Raw genomic sequence first — 15,939 nt, 5'->3', positions numbered from 1 at the left:
ATTATAATGGACCTTTTCATGGGTGGACAAAAACAGATGGAGGAGCGGGAAGTGCTATACATCCATGCAGACGGGGGATGATGTGGGGGGAGGGAAACTGGATTTTGTCAAAGTCGGCAGATACAAAAACAAGTGGGTGTAGCTGCAGCGGCCCCGGCTCTATCTGCCTGCACAAAGCCCCATTCCGAAGCCCCCTGGCTTGGAGATCTGAGGGTAAATAACACTCATTAGAATAACAAAAGCTATAGATTTGTACCCAAATCAGCTAGAGTCTCATCAATAGTAATTAGAGGCTATACATAACTAATGAAGATGTGTACACTAGATGAAACAAAGGTACTGAGAGCTGTTGTGTATCTAAACATAGTGTTGAATAAGTGGATGTCTGCAGCACAAAGCTTTTCTTACATTTCATTACTATTATAGTCATGAGTACTATCAGCGTAATTATAATGTTGTGCCGTATGACAAAGATGTGATTTACTTGTTAAGATAAGGGGATCCCACTATTTGAATGTGTGCCTGTGTCTGCAACCAACAATACTTTCTCTTTGTTCGAAAACCCCTCAATATTATCTCAGCCTGTTGCAGTGCAGGAACAAGATGTGGCCACTATTACGCAGAGCTTCTCTTTCAGCCACATCCACCACTTGACAATGAATCGCAGAATATCAGTATTAACACATCAAAGGCTGCTCTCTGGAAGAAGAGGCAGACAATGCACAGCGATACATACTTAAATGTTTTGTTTGTGTGTTATTGCTTTTGTTTGCCTTGCCTTGTCTGTCAATGCAGAAAATTCCATTTAGTGCTAAAATGCAAATCCTGCGAGGCACAAGGACATCCTCAAAGAGAGAACAATGGCCAGAGGCCAGCAGAGGAGCAGACACTGCCTTTGAACCAAATAAAGAGGCATTAATGTGCAACTTATAAATAATCAACTAATTCCTTCTTATAAAACAGCCAATTAGGTCTGTGACATTAAAAGAAACGCAGCCTTTTGAAGAAAGAAAAAGAGCAAACCAAAATAATTAAATATGTAACAGTCATTTAGGGACAAAGACATCCAATAATGTCACAAGGTGTCCTCACAGGAGTCCTTAAAAACCCAGGGCCACACCAGAGACAGAGATTCCAGCGGAGAACGATGAGTGACATTTCAGTGACATTTCCCTGCAGCATTCATCGCAGGGCTGTATCAAGACGGCGTCAGAAATATCTATGGATATGCTTGCGTGTGACACAGGCGTTAAGGGATGCGGGTTCTTTCAGGGGACGCCTGAGCTCTGGGGCCGGTGATGAGGAGCCTGGACCCTGGGAGATTGAATGGTAATCACTGGAGCACAGATAATGGATGATTGAAGGCTCTTTCTGCGCCGCTGTTGGATTTCAATATCAGAGAGGCCCTAGAATTGGGATTCTTATCAGGGGCGGTGTGTCAAACAAAGGAGAGCCGAGCGTGAAATATGGGGTCCAACTCAGGCACACGACCATGGCGATTAGCACAAGGATAAAAAAGGCCGCACAAACAAAAGAGGGCAGCTTTAGCTGGACAAAGGGCTGTCCACTGCCTTGTAACAGGAGACACGGAAGGAAGAAGGGACATAAAGGAAGGGAGAGTACTTGGTGGTAAAAGGAGGACAGGACAAGAGTTTTGCTGAGATGGCTGAAAGATGAATAGTGACGCACACAACTGTTAAAGAGTGTTCCAGATTCCCTGCTTCAGAGGAGGAATAATGGACCAGCGGGGATGAAATGCAACGCACCCCCGCCTCAAAGCTATTCATACACATCCAAACAAACACACATCCTCATTCACGTACACACTCCTGACACACAAACACACATGGTGGCACGAGGCTTCACATCCCTGCCAAGCCCCATCACAAAAAAACACAAAACAAAAAAAACAACAAAATTATTCCCATTTATCCCCGGATTCCAAGCGCTACAGCTTGCCAGGAAAGCTCATTAACCCTCCCTTCAAGAACCCTGAGACAAAAGAAGGGGGAAAACAAAACATAACTAATCAATGAGAACGCACCCATTGAGGAGGGGGGGGGGGGGACGACGACAAGAACACGCATCCATTTGGATAACCTGAGAGGGCTAACAGCTTTTGCTTTAGTGTTGCGCTGGCTGGCAACGGGGCGGAGAAAGAAAGTTCATTAATTAAACAGGGCTAGGGGGAACAGATGGAATGGCTAGCTGGATGCTTACCACTTAAAGCAGACGGACAGGTTTTTACACCCGCACTAGTAGCAGCTCCACACATCAATCACAATGAACATGGATCTGCAGTCCGTACTAGTCCAGTGGTGACATGGGGGTCAGGATTTTCTGGTTGATGGACACTGACCTATCAGCAAGACTGTCATTAAAGCAGTTTCATTTTAGGTTGATATTTAGTGAGGATTTTTTGGCAGTCTTTGCAAGGGTATGGTCTCGATGTGTTAACATGCAAACCCACACCACCAGTCATTCCTTTACACATTAGGAGCCAATTTGAGATGATTACTCACTTTGAAGCTTCATGTTCAAGTGTATGCAAAATATAATAAATGCAATGGAATGTATTCTATTGAGCCTGAAATTAACAGAACTAGGAGACTTTTCTTAAAGGGGACCAATCAGGCAAAATGCACTTTTGTACGTCTTTTATACATGAATATGTGTCCCCGGTGTTCCAGGGAACTCACCAAGTGTCAGAAAACACAACCCTCTCTATTTTCCTCCATACCCAAATCTCTAAAAAAGGGGCTGCAACGGATCTGATAAAAACTGATCCAGATTTGAACACTTCACCGACGTCACAGAAGTGGCGCTACGGCTATTGGGCCAACTCTCCACCTATCAGGGGAATGTGGGGTTGGGCCACGGCCGGCCATTGCTGCTCGAAAGCGCTGGAGACGCTGTAGTACATATGCCAGGCCTGTAAGTGGCACTGTAGTCTGCCACAAAAGCAGCGAAGAAGACTTCCCGCCCATAGTTACCATGGTTACCCTTCTGTTTATTCTCCGCTGTGGCTTTTTCTCTCCCTCCCCGAGGCAAGCGTTTGCTCCCGCTGCTTTAATTCAATGCAATCCCTCCCCGTCGAGGCAAGCACTGTAATTCTCTCCGGTTAGTCCACCAGCAGATGACAAACACCCACCTCTCCGCCTCTTCCAAGGAACGAGGGGACCGTGCGGGAGAGTTTCAGTTTCAGTTTCCTTCGCCGGTCAAGATGTCCGTTAAAGTTTAAATCTTCCGGACAAAATTAGAAAAGTGCCGGTCAAAGGTCTTCTTTGTTATTTATTGAGCTTTGAAACAAATGAATAACGACTCTATAGGCCTATTATAATATAATAAAACACGGAGGACGGAGATCTTTTTTTCGCCCCCTCTTGACTTGATCAGAGCACAGCTCCCCTCTCCTGCAGGGGGGGCATGGTCAGCTGCAGCTCACAGAGATCAGCCCCGTAGACAGCAAACAGCACATAGAGCGAAATGAGGCATGGCTAAAATGCATGATCTGTTTGGTATTTTGAAAACAGAAACGTATAAATATACCTTATATAGGTATGGCCCTACAATATATCATTTAAATATAGCATGATCGGTGTCCTTTAAGCAGCAGCAATATTACACCACAAGGGTTTTGATATAGTGGTCAAATTTAAAATGGTTGTAATTTTTTTTTTTTTTTTAAATAAATCCAATTTTAAATTAATTACGTATGTTTAGTACGTTCTGTTCTTGTGTTGCCAAGCTTCTCAACTTTCTTTGAAATATAAGACGAAAAGACACACAACTACTTGTAATTTCTAGAACCAATGTTTTTTTCATATATAATTTTGATGCTTGCTCTTAAGAAAGAAGAGAAGAACATCTAAACTACAATTTTGTATGTACTATTAGGATTTATACTCTTGATAACATGTTAACAATGAACCGAAATATATCTGTATAAGGAGTTGAATTTGATAATTGACAATCCGCACAAATAAGTGATTTCAAATCATCAAATATTAATATGCCCTTAAATTGAAACAGGCCAAACGGTTGTCAAAAATACATAAATAATTTTCACAATTATGATGTTCTTGTTTATGTCCTTCTTCCTGATACCCTGAGCCTGAGTTGGGGATGGGACAGAGATACGACCCCACACCAAACTGGCAGTGTTGCTGGCTTTCACTTTGCCGCTCACAAACACACAGATGTCAGACATGACTGCATAACAGACGGAGAGAGAAGGGGAGGGGCGCCAGGGTGGGGGTTCAAGTTTAAAAATACACAGAGCATGACACTTTTTGTGTTACACTAGGCAATGCCATTTCTTCTGCTATTTTAAAAATAATATTATTTTATTCACAATATAAAATAATATTATTTTGTCTGCAGAAAACTACCTGGCACTACAACACAGTTCATTTTCAGCTTATAATCTAGTGTAAATCAAAAATAAAGTATGTTACTCTTTGCAAATAAAAGACAACCCTTCTTTGTCATACAGGTTGCATTTAGAAAAATAAAGGACACATGGTGCTTAAATATGCATAACCACAGAAAGCCGGATGGTTTTATATTACTAGAGGCGCTACAAAATAAAAGGCAGATACCGTAAAGGTACCAACACAAACAGGCACAACAGTTTGACACCAGCAGTGTGTGTATGCTACCCGAGGCGGGGCTCTGGGTCCCTGCTGTTGGCCGTCTGGTTCCACGCCTGCTCTACCTGTGTTTAAAAGGGGCGGGCCCCATGAAGCTCAGGCCTCAGAGTGCAGGCTGGGCTGGGCCCCCAGGGCTTTCAGGGTGTGGGTGCCATGCAGCGGACGCCTTTTGTTACAGGCTGGGTGGCAAGAGGAGGAGGAACTAATGTGGGGGAAAGGAGGGAGAAAAAAAAAGGGAGTAATGCTATGAGTCATTCTGCATTAGCAGCAGGGGAGGGAGACAGGGAGGGGGGGCTCGATGAGGGGAGGGGGCAAATGGAGAGAATACTTTTGCATGTTGTATGAAGCTAGACGCCATATGCCATCCGAGCCGGGCTGCCTCCTGAGTCAGGGCTCTTGGTTTGACAGGCCTGTGCTTGCCCCCTCCTCAAACCCAAGGCTTCCCCCCTCACTAACACCCTCCTCCCTCTAGGCCTTCCTGGGCTCCAGCAATGGTCTAGCCAATTGCTTCGGTTGTGCATGGACTGCGCCCTGTGTATTTGTGTGTGTGATGGAGATGGGGGGGGTGGGGGGGGGGGGGGGGGGGGTACCCAGTGATCTGAACACATCGGACATTGTCGTGAGTCCCGGCAGGAACAGCTGGTCAGCTGGAGAGAAGGGTGGGAGGGGGCAGGGATAAGGAGGGGGAAGAGATGGGAGGCAGTGCGCTACACTGATAATGGGATTAGGTTAAAACATTCAGTGGGGGAGAGACCCCTCCTCTCAGTGTAGCCCCCCAAATACTGCATAAACTCTCAACCGCTCTATCAAAGCCAATGCCAGCCTCTGCCCAAACCGCCCTTGCCAATTCCAAGCAGTGACACTTCAACTCAGAAACGGACCCCCGCAACCCACCCGACAGCAGCCGACTGCCTCCAAATAAAGGCTTGCAACCAGTAATACCAGATATACAATGCACGACAAATCAAGGTCATTTCTGATTTGATTGTATATCACAAATTACTTCGGGCAACTTGTAAAAGCTTTTAGTTGGTCTGCCTTGTTTTCCATAAACAGGAAGTTGGCTAGTTACACTCACTTCAGCTCAGACCATTACATGAACCAGCAAATAATGACTAGCCCGGCGTCTCACTGTGCCCAGTCAAGCACCGTGTTCCACAGCGATATAGACCGCTGAGTATTATCTATGAGTCTGCCGACAGTTATGGCACAACAGCTGGCAAATTAGACCTATCAACGATGCTAAATAATTCATGTGAGACAACACTAACATGGCATATCCTATTCATGATATCCCATCATGCATACAGACGCACTTTCATCTCCGCTAGGTGAGGAATCTTACTGTATACAAAAGAACGCACCGCCGTTGGACAAAGACACAGCGAGAGTGGGACAATAACTTGCTCAGAAGGGGTGTGAGAATATGTCATTGCCAATGCAGGGACTGTAGTAATTATGATGCCGCCTTGGGGGGTGCAGCAACAGCACAAAAAGAACTGCTCACGGGATACCATATCCATTATTTTTTCAGTAGACATCCTTTGAAATTATGTACATCTCGTTTTGGCTTTCAGGGAGCTGGAGGACTGTAGATATGCTCACATGAGCCAGTGAGGGAACATGAGAGACTCCAGCAGCATTCTGGGATCAAGCCTCCCTCTCTGCACACAGATAAACACACACACACCCCACCTAAAAGCCTGGCTCGCATGACTGGCGATGGGCAGAAACAGATTATGGTTATTGATCGCTGCCTGGAGATGGATCTGTGTGTGTGTGTGTGTGTGTTTGTGAGTGTGTGTGTTTGCCAGACCAGAGGATGGGGACTAAGGGCAGTGTGCAAAAACTATTGATTCAGTCCAGTAGGGAGGCTATGTCTCTGAATCAAGGTCAGTTCAGCAGTCTCACCTATTAGAAACTTGCCGTTTCCTCAATATACACACACGCACACACAGTCTTTACTCACAACAGTACCCCCATCACAAAGAGTGATGGACGGCACATCAAACTCAAGTGCTTGCTGAAGAGAGAAATGAATCCCAGCTTCTGGATGGAGACATTATTCCACAGTGACAGTATGAAGGATCTTTATAAAAAAGGAAATGGCAGCAGACAGCAAAACCATTCAGTGACAGCCTGAGTTCATGTGACGCAAACACACTTATTGCATCTTCTATGCCGGTATGTCATACACTGCACCATTAATGCAGGAACAGAATTACATCTACATGTTCTACTCTCCTACCCCAAAAAGTGGTAGTTTTCTAAAAAAGTTGTTTAGGCACATTTTGTGTTGTCAATTATTTAAAATGTGGAGTGTAGACTAGTTGCAGACAATACACTTAGAACACACAAACCAGACCAGCTGCATTTTCCATCAGGCGTATAAATAATAGATGATACATTATGAGTTGTCTGTGGGAGGCTTGTGATATGGTGTCTATGAGGCCAAGGTTTTGTCTTGACTGAAGAAATTGATACAGATTGTAACTGACAATGGGAGAGTACAAGAAAACAACTACACAGATTTCACAAATCCTCACAGTTCAGAGCTGGAGGAAAAAAAGGAGACGGAGGATGCGATGAGGAGGAAGAAAGGAAGACAGCAAGGGGGGAGTATTTGAAAAACACTCTTACAGCCCGTCTGTGTATTTTCTGAAAATGTGGCTGGTGGACATTTTTTAATATCAAATCCTATTAGCCTGAGAGATCCTGTGAGCGTTGCGGCAGACTGCTGGAGTCCTCTCGAAGCCTTGTGACAGAGCGAGAGAGGGGGCCACAGCGCCACACTGGCCTTTTATCTGGACACACAGGGGTCATATAGCTTCTCTTTGAAGAAATATTCAACTAATTACCTTGGAGAGTGGCCTCACAGGCAGAGAGCAGACTGTGGATTGTTAAGGCATTGTGAAGGGGTAAACCAAGGATGAGGATTTTCCATCTTGTAACCAAAAAAAGAAAAACACAGCCGAGACAAAAAAAAAAAGGGAGGGTCATTGTTCCGACCTGCGATAGATAAAGGGACGCATAACCTGAGAAGATGGAAGAATGACGGCTGGAGACGGAGAAGTGCAAAAGGCTGCAGTAATACAACAGTGATGAAAGCATTTGTAAGATTAGCTGGTTATCGCTTCTGGTTTGTGGTCCATACCGGTGCCAGTCAGGACTTAAAATCTAAAACTTGGTCATCACATTTTGGCTATGCATTGCCTCTGTCCTCACAAGTTCTCAGGCTATGCATTCAAACAGCAGTACAAACAGACATGCAGATACTCATGCTGGCAGTGTGTGTTGCCTGGCACATTCATTCATCTCCTCTCTTGGAGTGTGTGAGGCCTGGCAGCCGCTCAGTGCCAGAGCTCCAGAGGCAGCGCTTATCTCCTCTCATAGATCACGCTGCCTGCTCCTCTGCTAAGGAATGCCAGGTAAAGCTTTTGTGGCCCGGCACAGGCCCGGTACTGTCCCCCCCCCCCGCCCCCCCAGAGGCTCACAGAGGCCTGTGGCTGCCCCCCCCCTCTGGCACTGAGTGTCACACTGGGCTAATTCACTTGGCGTCGGGTAACAGACATCTGTCACTCAGGATTCCCCTGGGGACACACAGACAAGGCCTGATATAGGGGTGGGGTGGGGCCAGGGGATGTGATGCACTGTGAAACGCATACAGGCAGGCACATACTTACACACAGCCGACTGTAAACAACACGCGCAGCTGCGTTGTAGGAACGACAAAGAGGCTTTTTTTGGGTAAATGACTGTGATACAATGACTTCAGAATAATTCAAAACAGCAGCAAATACGTCAATGTCTAAAAAACAAAAGAGAGTGGTCTTCCACCCAAATGAAACATCCTCAGGGGAGGTTTCTATAGCAACTGCCAGAGGGGCAGCGTGGTTCTGGTGAGGCGGTGCCGTACATGCTGTCCGAGGAGGAGCGGGGCGTTGAGGGAGATCAGGTTTCCCCCTCCAGGGGCCATCCCGACTCTGCCCCCCATCTCACCCCCCAACTCAGTGCTGCTGGCATTCACATGCTAATTCATCTCCATTGGTGATTACACTCCCTTTAAACCAACTGACAACTACAGCTGGAGTCAGGCTCTTAACGGCACACTGTTGGCTGGATGGGTGGAGGGATGAAAGCGAGTGTGAGTATGTGTATGTTTGTCTGTGTGTGTGTGTGTGTGTGTGTGTGTGTGTGTGTGTGTGTGTGTGTGTGTGTGTGTGTGTGTGTGTGTGTGTGTGTGTGTGTGTGTGTGTGTGTGTGTGTGTGTGTGTGTGTGTGTGTGTGTGTGTGTGTGTGTGTGTGTGTGAGTGTGTTTGTCGGTGTGTGCATTTGCTGAGGGTGCTCTTATTTCGGCTCTCCTCGTGCTCCATAAAACGGTAGTGATAGATGATGACACATTATCTGCGCTCCTGCCCAAAACAACCCCAAACAACCTCCCATGCTGCTCCAGGCTGCGAAACAGCCCTGGCCTAATAGCTGTATGTAAATCAGCCAGCCCATAAAGATCAGTGTCAGCACTCAGCTGTGTACGTTAGCTGATGTGACAAGCACGCCACATGTCTCAATGAATTTACCCAAATGGGCCACTGGTGGTGTCATGAAATCATTATAAAAAGCCATATCTACTCACAACCGTTAATATCTCGGCTGTATGGGTCATCAATGGGGTCTTTTCTTATGAATTGTTCGATTTCTCTGTGCAGATTAAATGTAGCAGAACACATTAGGAGTCAAGGATACAAGCTCTGGTAGAGAGTCAGCCGGGACTTGACAGCTCTGCTGGCATTGATACAGGTGGCCCGCACCAAGCTGGGCAGCAGCGTCCCCGTGATGATGGCGCCATTGAACAGAGGCCCGAAGAAAGGAACCTGGGGAAGTAAAGAAAATAAAACATGAGACATCAAACGCTCAACAATAATCCAAAATGAACTCACTCAGCGTTCTGTCCTTGTATAAGTAATCTCCCAAAATGTAGGAAAAGGTTAATTAAAATGTGTTTTGTTCTTCTCTTTTTAACCGTTTCTCCATCTGTTTAGGGCAAGGGTTCAAGTTGAAATTGGATTCTTACCTAACTTTGCATGACAACCACACATATCTAATGCGAATCAATGTTAGGCAAATGAAATTAAAATGACAATCAATACTAAACAAAGGCTCATATTGAGCTACCGAACAAATACAAAGGGGCAATATGCATTTCAGTGGCAGCGTGTGAGTGTGTGTGGCTACACGCGTCTGTTCATGCATATTGGAAGGAGGCCCTTAATCACTGAAGCTCAATGGTCGTTGACCTGGAAGTTGACGTGAATGTCAAAGTCTCCAAAAGGTCCTGCTGTCTTCAACTTGGTAGTTCAGCACGTATAATAACCCGACAAATTATACAATAAATTGATTTTAAAGGTCCCATGTCATGCTTTTCCGGTTATTACCCGTCCCCTTGTGTGTTAGGTAGCTTTTTCTGCATGTAAACGGTCTGCAAAGTCACAAACCCTCAAAGTACACCCTGTAGCGAGTAAAACTCGAACACAGAAAAGACCTGTCTATGCTGCCCCAGAACGCCTTGTTGGAGATTTCTCTTCTTCCATTTTTTTCTTCCTGGTCACAGTGACGTAACGACGTCCAAATGGACCAATCCGTGGAGCTCCTCACACACACACACACACACTCACTCAGCCTTATCTTTTCTCAGCCACGCTACTCCACGGAGTTTCGCCGGCACACACACTCACTCAGCCTTATCTTTTCTCAGGCTGCGAGTGTGTGGCGAACAGCCTGGCTGTGAGTGTATGTGTGTGCTCAGGCTGAGTTCCGCTGTGTCTCGCTGTCTCGCAGACCCCACGCAGCAACCAGGAAACGACACCAGTAATCCAGCTCACACTGTCCGCTCCTCGAGCCTCAAAGGGCGGAGCAGCGAGCCCCGCAACGTCCCGCCAACACGGCACTCAGACCCCACGCAGCATTCTCATCTGTTTGTCATTACTGGTGTAATTTTCTGGTTGCTAACAAACGCCATCGTAACACAGAATCACTGATGTTCCGCTGTAACGGTGGTGGACTCATCAGAACAGAGTGGGCGAGCTGACCAATCAGAGCACAGTGGGCTCATAGGGAGGGGGGGGGGGCTCCAACAAGCCGTTTAGGACAGAGAGTGAATACACATACTATACAGAGATGCTGTATGAGAAAACCAATGTGATTTTGGAACATTGAACAATGTAAATCTATTCTAGTAGACCTCAACAATGGAATTATGATCAGTAGAAATGGCCATGACATGGGACCTTTAACATGAAAGTACACAGACCAATTAACCTAATAATCACATGCAAGAAGACTTGGGTGACTTTGGATAAACTAAAATCAGAAACCTGAGTAGATTGCTTTAAAGGTTCTTGGAGTCGGGGGCAGTTTAAGTGAGAGAATGTTAGATAACTTTTATCGGGTTGCATGGGGTCACGGTTGGGGGGCAGATCCGTGGCTTTTCGCCCTCCTGGGCTCTGGCTGCAGAGACCCTCTACTGAGAATATGTTTTCAGTTGTGAACCATCTGCGATCATTGAAGAACTTAACGTACACTTTTTTTTCTTTGTGTATTATTTATTAATCTAACAGTCGCTCACAGTTCTTAAGAAATGCAGATTTGTACTATTTAGATCAATTTGATTAGTACAGAGATTTCTTATTGGCAGTAAAGAAAGAGATATGCAAAAGAGTTAAAAACTGACAAATATTTGAGGAAAAAATTAAATATTTAACAGAAAATTCTCAAGAACACTTGTATAGCCCTTAATTAAATCATTATGTTCTAAAAGTTGTAAAATGCGCAAAAAAATGAATCCAGAGTTATTTTCTCTCTCCATTCATTTGGCTGAGCCGAGAGCGGGACACCAGAGGCGGAGCTTAAGCAAAATGCAAGCGTGTACTCTCTATGGGCCCGGATACTTTCAGGCAGGTGAGCTAATTATTGTATTGGTCCTAAAGTGCTATCAATGTTTAATAATTAGCAGTTCCTCTGGAGCTGGTATACTGTCATTATAAAGCTAAAAGGAGATGATGTTATTTCTTACATTAGGTCACGGAACTCTGAAATCGTAGAAAATGTTGTGGATGTATCTGAACATCTGAAGGCAGCCCTTCCCTGAAAGAGACATTTCACTATCCTCTGGAAGGCCACACATCGAGTGCAGTACTTCAGAGTGGTCAAGATGAAAGCTAGGCAGGAAAGGAGTGCAACCATCTCCGAGAGCACGTACCCACAGTATGGGTAATAATGCACAGCTGGAGTATGAGGAACTGAGAGCCTTCAGACAGAAACCATAACAGGGAAAAAGGACGGAGAAACTCATGGCAAAGTCTGAGAAGGAAGCGGAGTAGGGACTGTTTAAACTCAGAGCCTGGAAATTAGTGCAGTGATGAAAATAGCCAGAGCGCTCTTTAGCTTTTTGTGCTTGGCACTTTGTCCTGTTAGTATAAAAGGAAAATAAGCATTTAAAAAAAATGTAAAAAAGTAATTTCCCATTTCCAATGACCCTTAATAAAGTCTGCAGTGGTTTACATGTACCTGCGGTTTCTTCATGATCTGGATGAAATACATGTGGTTCTTCATGGGGTAGATGATGATCAGCACGTCTCCAAAGTCAGTCGGGATGATGCCACGCCGGTAGTCCCTGCTGTGCTCCGACCACACTATGTGCACCTCGTCGTTTCCCAGGTGACGTAGCTGCCAACAAACAAAATCAGTCTAATCAAGTACCTGGCAAGTGCATGTAATTTTCATCCCTAAGGTGATGATGACAGGAACACACCGGGCTCAGCCAGCACGTAGCTTCGGGCAACACCTCGTAACGGGTGAGGAGTGCAATGAGATATGAGGGGTGTGTAGAAGGGGATAATAAAACACAATTCACTACTGACAGATCAGCAAATGTGCCGTTACTGGCTTTTATCACTGTATACAGAAATATATTATGTAATGCGTTATTCCGATATAAGCACTTTTGTTGGATCTTAAAGATAAAGCATAATTGCAGCAGGTGTGGAAGGTGACTATGAAAACAATGGTTTAAGTAGGAGTCTTAGATTCGCCTCTTTTTATAGCTTTTTTCATTACAAATTTAAATTGCAAACACAAAATTGAGCATTTCAAAAGCAAATAATTCAAATCCAATTGACTTTCCCCCATCAGAGATTAAATTGCTTCCCATTTCCACTCTATTCACGAACCCAAATGAAACTGGGCAGGAGAAGAACGTGTGCTTAAATGACAGGAAATTGACTGATGCTAGATGGAAATAGGTAAACAGCTTTCCTCTTCCCCAAAGTTAAATAGAGGGACACAGCCTCATTATGTTCTCTGACAAGTGTGGATCACTTATTAGCTGGTAGCCCAGTGGTTTTCTGGGGGGGGGGATCATGGACACTGAAAAGTGAGCCTCTGCTCAGAAGAAAACATCTGCCAATGTACTGTGGGCCTAATGAGCCATTAAGAAACATGCCCTCGCCACCAAAAATGCAATTAGCACATTCTATTATAAGCCATTAATTATGGTAATACGGTAATCTTAAACAAATCCACGGCATGCTGATTACTGGAGCTCGCCAGTTCAGTCTGTCTGTCCAAGGATCAGCAGGTACCAACCAGGTCAGTCACTGGGACAATTTCAGAGAAAATGTTGAATATGCATTTGCCGCAGACAATTAACACTGGGATGTTAATTTGGGTTAAGATATTAGCATTTGGATGAGCTTAATCACAAGTTTAATGAGGATGCTTATGCTCTAGTCAATCATCTGCTGCACCAACCAATTTACTCCCTTGTTAATCACATCCAAATGTTTGAGGCTTCTTTTATAAAAATGTGATTCAAGTCAAAGGCTCTTGTCCAATTAGCCCTTTTTGACCTTCCACTCAGCCAATGGGCTTGACACACATGGAGACAGCAGACCAGAGGACCCCAGAACACAAGAGGCTCCTTATAAAAACAACCTGCAGCAGCCCAGTTAAGCTGCGGCGCCTGGGGGTGAATGTGATAGCTAAGGCACTTGTCTATTTCCCTCTATCTCACACACACACACACATATACACACACACACATTTACACACACACACACGCGGTCTACATGGCCTGACCCCAACCCTGCAGGTCGCTTCTCTAACCGCATTACTGAAGCCAGCTGCCACTGCTGCAGCCTGCACTGCCCCAAAACCCACAATTGGATTGAGGAATTCATGGTCTTCCCTCTTTTCTTTTTGGTTTGGCTGGGTTTTTTTTCTTCTCCCCTCAATTTTCTTCAAACAGACAATCTGCCCAGCGAGAGCTCCCCCATCCGTCACTCCCCCACAGTATGCCTCTATGGTTGCAGGCAGTAAAGCGAGTGACTGCTGGACTAAAAGTGTTATTTTTAAATTGACAGGGAAACATCCTACTTGGACACAGACTAAGCGCTTTTCTCAATCCAATTCTTCGTACCACTTCCTCTTCTCCCTGCCATCTCTTTCCCTGACACATCCATGCAAGCAGCCAGCATGCCAATTTCTGTGCAGCCTGTAGCTGGTGTTGAGATCTTTGCAAGGTGAGCGTGAGCAATTACAGAAGTTGCCTGTAAAATGAATGGAAGAAGAGTGGTAGCACACTCCACTCTGGGCCCGGCCGCCCCTGCAGCGCCTCACTCTGGCCAAAGTCAAAATCTTTGCTCACACATTTTTTGCGGTCACCAAGCACAGATTCAGGATGGTTTCGTAATGAGTAGGGGGTCATTGGTGAAACAGAGAGGGGGAAGGTCTGTGAAGGACTATAAGGGGGTTGGACATGAGGAGAGCCTGATGAATTTCCCTTCTCAGCAGGGTACTGTATGAGAAGATTGGCAGCACGGGCAGGGGCCTTGCGGCTCATTTCTTCGTGCTAACTGCTACTGGTGCACTACAGCTCAGAATCCCACTGCAGAACCCAATCGATCGCTCCTGTGGCGGCAGCAGGAATTGGATAAAAGGATCCTGCCGGCATCCGGCCGGCGCCTGCCCTCGCAGAGAGAGCTAATGGCTGAATCCAGGCCCTGGTCACAGCACACAGGGAGGGGGGCAGGGGCTAGCAGAATCATAGTCATTACCCGCAGCGGCACATGCCCTCTCTTCACTCACGCGCCTGCGACTCTCTACTCCTCAGGCCTGCCTGGCCAGGGTCACTAATCAATGCCCGCACTCTGGAGTCACACCTCCTGATCACAGCTTAACACAGAGCTGAAGGCTACAACAACATACTGCTATGGGCAGGCCGGCCTGTGTAGCCATTTCACCGCATCATTTTCTCCTTTTTCTCTACATACTCTTGGCTTGAGGAGTGCAAAAATGACAATGATCAAACATCAAACAATGATATAATACATTAATCCAAATGTCACAGACAGGAAGGAACTGTCAACATTTATCATTACACAGGATAAAAAAAGATAATTAACACAAACAAGATTTCTATTTTACCTTTTTGGTAAGGCAGTCAGAGTCAGATGGCATGCGAGTGGAGACGTGGAAGATGGTTTCCACGGTGGAGGTAGCATAATAAGGAGCCGTTAGACCCGTACTGCCATTCCTCTGGAGGCCTCCCATAAAGCCGCAGTGTGTGGCCAGGTCCACCTGAGGGACACATGTACAATTGAGTGTGAGTGTGTGCATATTTAGGCAGTATGTGTGGATACATAAGATGTGTTGATTTGAGGGTGTGGTTTTTGGCACCTCCCATCCCAGTCCTGACACAAAGTCTTCGTAGGCCTGGCTGCCCGCGCTGTTAGACAGGATGGAGCACTTGTCCTCTTGGCCCTCTCCAATGTAGAACACAGCGATCTTGTGTGTTTCTCGACTTCAAAACAAAACATGGATTTTAAAAAAACAACCACAACACAGCAGACATTTTTAAACAGAACTTGAAAAGCTTCTCACTCCAGTGGCCACCTCAGATGATTGATGCTTTGTAAGTCAAAACACTTGCTTATGGAGGTAAATTGTGTGTAAGTCTAATTGAGTTGTATAAAATCAGGAGAGCAGAATGAGCATTTTTTTTCACTATCTCTGCAGCTCTAACCTGATTTTTAAAAAGGATGGCAGCAAAGGCCCCCTTTCCCTACTTTCCCTGTTGCCATGGCAGTACATCATGCTGGGGTAGATTTAGGGCACTTTGCATGCTTGCGCACAGGTTGTTATTGCCCAACCAAGGCTGGCCATCTGGGAGAATAAAGTCCAGTCCTGAGGGAAATCTTTAATAAGCTCCTGTCATTAGCAAAGTGTGGTGTAC

General features: G+C 45.5%; 1 protein-coding gene across 4 annotated transcripts in view; it reads right to left on the bottom strand.

Moving 5' to 3' along the window:
• The window catches only part of ralgapa2 (Ral GTPase activating protein catalytic subunit alpha 2), a 100,511-nt gene that overhangs the window by 20,010 nt on the left and 64,562 nt on the right, over positions 1 to 15,939 (bottom strand). For all 4 annotated transcript variants that reach the window (XM_034125459.1, XM_034125452.1, XM_034125445.1 and 1 more), the window contains 4 exons: positions 15,384 to 15,507; positions 15,132 to 15,284; positions 12,216 to 12,374; positions 9,396 to 9,523 (listed from right to left, as the gene is read on the bottom strand). In XM_034125459.1, coding sequence (XP_033981350.1) covers positions 9,396 to 9,523; positions 12,216 to 12,374; positions 15,132 to 15,284; positions 15,384 to 15,507 — 564 coding nt within the window. The remainder of the gene's footprint in view (positions 1 to 9,395; positions 9,524 to 12,215; positions 12,375 to 15,131; positions 15,285 to 15,383; positions 15,508 to 15,939) is intronic.

Source organism: Trematomus bernacchii, unplaced genomic scaffold, assembly GCF_902827165.1.
Source record: "Trematomus bernacchii unplaced genomic scaffold, fTreBer1.1, whole genome shotgun sequence".
Lineage (NCBI taxonomy): Eukaryota > Metazoa > Chordata > Actinopteri > Perciformes > Nototheniidae > Trematomus > Trematomus bernacchii.
This window is presented reverse-complemented; position numbering and strand designations above follow the sequence as displayed.